Consider the following 6,000-nt stretch of genomic DNA (forward strand, 5'->3'; position numbering starts at 1 on the left):
TGGCCTAATCTAATGTTGGGCTTGATCCTGCTTTGAGCAGAGGGAATTGAATCAGACTGTAGAAGATCTCTTTCAAAATAAATTACGTTCTAGGATTGTAATGACAGAGTAAAAAAAAAAAAAAAAAAAAAAAAAAAAGTGACTTTCCAGCCACATCTGTCTAAAGCAACATAGAATAAACACTATTAAAACCCACAGAAGATTCAGAACACCCTTCATTTTATCTTGTGGAACAAAATTCTACTTTATCCAGAACATAATCTTTTCAAATCTACATAATTCAGCAGTTGGTTTTGCCAGTACTTTGAGATTTGGTCTTTTAACTGCAGACCACAAAGAAGTAGAAAATTAAATGTAAAGTTGGCTGAAGGTTTATTAGAAAATCTAAATAAGATTTTGGCTATTATTTCATGGTCAGTTTTCTTATTAAGGTATTTTTCTACCTCCAGAAGGATTTAGATATGCTATAGAATCGAAATGAAAAATATGAAATTAAATTTACTGCTTAAAGGTGGGCATACAAATATGAACAGCTGTCTTAAAAATAGTGGAGGAAATTAATTAAACTAATTAAAAAAACCCAAAACTTATAGTTTCTTCTGTCTCCTCCACTACAAACTATGAAGTTTACCAAAATATTCAAAACAGGCAAAAAATATACTGGTAAAAGTATATATTTAATTAATATTAAACAGGGAAAATTATACCAACTGTGGAAAATTTCTATGTATCTAATAAGTATTTTTTTCTTTTAGTTTAAGAATTTAGATTCAGATGTTGAGGGGTTTTTTTCACCTCATCTGTGCCGAAAAATGTGAAAAGCAAAAATAAGCCAAGTAACTGTCAAGAAGGAACATTCTCATTATTTCTAAAAAAAAAAAAAAAAAAAAAAAAAAAAATCAGTAATGTATAGGGATGGAAAATTGGACACAAATCAGAAAGCCTTTTTTTGTCTCCAGTTTTCTTTTTGATGGGAGGCACCTTAAGGCAAATGTTGCAGCTCTGGAACACTGTAAATGCAGAGGGACAGAAGGACTGAAGTTTAATATTATTCCCTCTGTACTTGATACACCCATAAAGGAAATATCTTGTTGATATAAATAAAAATGGTATCAGACCACAATTATTGGGGTGAATAAAATGCCTGATGAATAATACATTTAATGTGGCAAAAAGCTTGGAACCCAAGAGTTGCATCAATTGCCATCAGTGGGTAGAAATTACTGGGGACTTAGCTGGCATCTGGGAACATGAGTATATGAAGGCAGTGAAGGAACAGGAAAAACCAGCAGCTCTTGGAAGATAGGAGAGTAGAACCAAAGTCTTAAGAATGAAAAATGCTGAAAGAAGAACAGAAACATTTCTACATTCATTACAACTACTAACCAAGCGGAAGGTGTTTCACATGTGCTACAAACTAACTAGATCAATTTGTTAGTGCTTAAGTGGAATTTTTTTCCTCATTTATTGAAGTTATTGGGGCAATTTAAATATTTTAATGAAGGTTTCTGTCTGATTTTACTTTTGTGTGTTTGAACAGTTGCTTTGGCTTGAAGTCTTGCATATGCACGGGTTTTCTTGGGTTTTTTTTTTTTAATTGTTGTTATTTTGGGAGCTGGAATATAGAATATCCAACTTTTATGTAAAAGAGAAAAAGAATGGTCTCTGTCTCCATCTTGACTTAGGGCAGAAGAAAGTTTGTAAGGTCCAAGTTGCCAAGATGACCTTATAGTATTCCTCTACACGAAAGAGTTAATTTATGACTTAGCAATACATGTGCTGTTTTTTTGGTATTCCTGATGGGGAACCATAGTCCTGTTCTGAATTTAGTACCTTAGCAGAGAAACCATGGCACAAGAAAGGAATAGGTCACCCTTAGTTTGAAGCCTTATATAGAGTTCAAATGTAAAAAGACTTGCTAACCTGGAAACTCTGAAGTATTTTGTGTATTTTAATCTCAACTCTGGACTGGATTTTTATTTGCTAAAATCCAATCAAAGGCTATAGCTAAAACTAAAATCTATATCTATAGCTAAAACCAAAATCTCAATAAAGAATAACTATTTTAAGTTCCAAGTACAGTCCAAACTCAAGCATATTTTCATATATACTGGCTGTTTTAATACCAGATAATCTTACAGAATTTTAGAAAATATAATGTCATTGTAATTTTAATACTTATAATTGTCATTAAAAGTAATTAAGTTGTTTTTCAGCTCATTCAAAAGTACAGGTCATGGAAGTCAGTGTTCAGTATTATTGTACTATAAATGTCAGAGAGATTCTGTATGACAGGCTTAGAGTATCACGATTTTAAGCTAAAAATGACACTGTTCAGTGTAGCTGTACAGGACCTCATTTCAGAAATTTCCATTCTCCTCACATATGAACAACACCACAGCAGGGCAAAATGCTTGGCACACTCACGGTAAGTTTGCTAGTTGAGTGTTGCTTGAACTTTTGAAACCTGTACCAAAAAAAAAAAAAAACAACCCACCCTTCATAGGCCCAACCTTCTAATACCAACTTTTGAAGCCACTTCTATTTGTGGTGCTTAAAGCAAGAGGGAAGAAGGCACGAGGGGCCAGAGAAAACACTGTTCTAAGAAATAAGCATCGTCAAAATATTTACTTTTGAAGTTTCGCTATCTTATGCTTATGTCCTACCTATGTGCAGGTATCTTGCGATTCCCAGCAATCAGGATAACATCACAGAGCTGCTGTTGCTTCAAATAGCTTTCCATCTTTCTGAAGGTTTGCTCCGCATGGTGAACAGCCTGGTAGAATTCCTCGGAGCTACATGAATCCATGTCACAGGGGGGTGGCAAGGGGTGGCTGGCTCCTGACAGCCTGTAAACCACAAGGGAAAGTCCACGTTGATAAGATGTCACCAGGTATCTAGACTTCATCACAGGCATCCAGAATCTTATATAAGTAATCAATGCCTCCTTCTCAGTTCTCATCACTAAAAGTACAAGATAGAAAAATCTCACTGCATTGGGAGGGACAACTGAAGTTGTAAGTCTGTTAACACTGAAATTTTTTTATTTTTTTTTTTTAGCACAATGATGAAGCAATATATTTCTTTCTTCTTTGATAAAGTTACTAAAAATATAAATAAGAACAAAAACCAGAAATTCACATATTCATGTTAAATTTAATAGTATAGCTATGTCTTCATTATTAAACTATGACTGGGTTCTATTTTTTCAGCATTTTAGAGCAAAATTATTTTACAGAATTAAACAAACTATTTTTCTTAAATATCAATATGAACACACAAAATAAAGAAATAATAGAAAAAGTAATCTGACCTTCCCACTGATGCTAAGAGTGGCTACTCTAGTTAATTTCTTCAAATACTCATTTATTTTACATCACTCAGGAAAGAAAAATACAACTCTAATTGACTTAATTTGTAATGAATTTGGAATATTTCCACAAGGATAAACTATGTACTTACTTTTTAACCAAAAGGCTCATTAATAAAAAATTAGTTTAGCCAACATAGTTAATGATGTCTACAATTCAAAAAAATAAGGAAAAAAACCCAATCCAGAAACAGGATAAAAATGTAAATATTTTTTCATAATATATAGCCATATATTCTTAGTTTAAATTTAATCAGTTCAGTGTTTCTGCTTCAGACTTTTACTGAAAATAAGAAAATGGGTCAGCGAGCACAGGTCCTTGAGAAAAGTAATGCTAATATTTCAAAATAATTCACGACACAGGCGATACTCTCTTTTTTTACAAGTAGGTTATGAGATTGTTTCAAATGAAAGTTAAAAATTTTCTATATCTTGTGGTGCTGAAAATGAAGGATTTCATAGAAGCTGATTTTTTTTTTTTTTTTACTTCAACTAGATATATACAAAACAGCTTACATAATCACTAGAAGAGCAGCATAGGACATAATTTAGTTCAGCATATCAAACAAAATTAACAATTAATTCAAATAAAATTAATATATTCTATTAAAAAAATAACTATTAAGGATATCACATAAGACATTTTGATAATTTACAGTAATAATTCAACAGTTTCATTACATAAGGTTTGAATTCAGTAGGTACTATATTCTATGAATTATATTAATGGACCTATAACATAAAAATCTGTGGTCTTGATGCTGGAAAAAATTTGAGAAGTGCATAAAGAGAATAATTTTTTAAAATCACCTATTAAAATGAAATACAGTATCGTAAATAAATAAATAAATAAATATTTGTATGCTGGTATTGTTACCGTATGTGTGAACCTGTCTATAGGAAACCAAACTGGCAAAATGTTATTAACCATGATTCCTCAACAGAAACAGTTATGAATTTGTGATTCAGAAAGGAACATTTCCTTAATTCTGTTATAGTCAATCTTGTTATACAGTCAAGTACTTTATGCTAGATATCTCTTGCAAACTCCTCCTAAAGGATTAAACAACCATATTCATTCTGTGAGTGACATAATCTACTTATGTGTTCCTATCCAAACTGGACTGCCAACCACGTTGATCAGAAATCCAGGTTCATTTTCATATCTTTGGATGATCAACAAATAACTTTCACATAAAACAATAATCATGAAGCTAAGCTCATTAGTATGGGTAGTGGGTAGATAATTCAGTTTTCTTTCTTTTTTTTCCTCACTTTGATTGTAGCCCTATGCAGACTTATTTTTATTGCTGAAGAATTAGAATGACAAGTAATTTACAAGAAATAAATCAGTGACTAATAAATGAGGTTGCCAGAGTTAAATAGACACAGTTCTTCCCGTCTTCCAGGGAACTCAGAGGCAACAACAACCGCAATTTTGAGAAACAAAAAAAAATAAATGGAATGAGCACATCTGAATGGGTTCACATTGTTTGTTAATTCAGAATTCAGGTCTAAGTCAGTTTACATTTGAACAGATAAAGTACTAATCCTGCCTCTTCTTGGCTATTCAAAAGATTTTCAGGTCAGAAGAAAAGAAGTACCCTGACTGAATTTATGCTAGTCCTATGAAGTTAGACTGGGCTGCAATGAGATTAGTCTATTTTGTTCTTGAATTGCTGGACCATGTTTGCCACAAATTTTGCCCTCTTTCCTGCTTGCCATTTATAAACAACTCTTTCCACCTTCAAACTCATCAGTCACTTAGCCAGTCATTAAAAGACTACTCAAAAGAAAGTCTCAAAGAGCCAGCATATTTTAAATTATTATCCTGAAAACTATCAAGCAGTAAGTTTAGTAGAAGACAATAGGCTAATCTTTTATTTATTTTCGAAGAAAGCCCAGACAAAAAGTCTGCTACTTAACCTATTCAGGAGCTACCTCTTTTTCATCACAAATACTCTGTCTGCTTAATCAGTGCTTTCAATTCAGTCAGCAGCTTGGTAAACTAGGAATTAGTTAAAGAGCTTCAGCCAGAAAGTGCCAGCTACTTTCTGCAGTTTGTCAAAGACATGTATAGGTTCTAAAGACCAATTAGCAATATGAAGATATCATTTTCTCTTTCCAGATATTGTTTCTATTTAGGTGCAGACAATCTGAACCATCTATGCAGTGAGATGCTTGTTGATTGCATTCTGCAGGAACTCTAGCACAAAATCACCTAGATTCCCTGAGACTTTCAAAACCCTTTTTATCACCTGTGTACCTCAAAATTCTGTAATCAGTAAACAGGGCAGACTCCAGATGGGCTTCTTCCATAATCTTTCTCAGCTGGCAAGTACAAAACTTGAATTTAGTGTAAGAATTTCAAACATTCAGTAGTTGTTCAGACTAAAACACTTTTTATCTTTAAATGATTTAATTAATAGCACAGAAATAAGGAAACCAAACCTTTCACAAGATTATGACAGTGATACTGAAGGGTGACACTATAGGAGGAGAAAACTAAAAGTCTCACAAAAATTATCAACATTGCGAATAACCAATAATCTCAAATGTTTCTTTAGGAAACGAGAGTGCATATCACAATTAAAAAAAAAATAAAAAGGAAAAAAAGATCCACCTCAGCA

The 6,000-nt window shown here is 32.6% G+C and overlaps 1 protein-coding gene across 1 annotated transcript in view; it reads right to left on the minus strand.

The window, feature by feature from the left end:
• KLHL1 (kelch like family member 1) overlaps positions 1-2,908 on the minus strand; it is a 237,967-nt gene extending 235,059 nt beyond the window's left edge. The window contains exon 1 of the mRNA XM_026867823.1: positions 2,667-2,908. Coding sequence (XP_026723624.1) covers positions 2,667-2,908 — 242 coding nt within the window. The remainder of the gene's footprint in view (positions 1-2,666) is intronic.
• Between the last annotated feature and the right edge of the window lie 3,092 nt (positions 2,909-6,000).

Source organism: Athene cunicularia (assembly GCF_003259725.1).
Source record: "Athene cunicularia isolate RWA chromosome 1 unlocalized genomic scaffold, athCun1 chr1_part1, whole genome shotgun sequence".
NCBI lineage: Eukaryota > Metazoa > Chordata > Aves > Strigiformes > Strigidae > Athene > Athene cunicularia.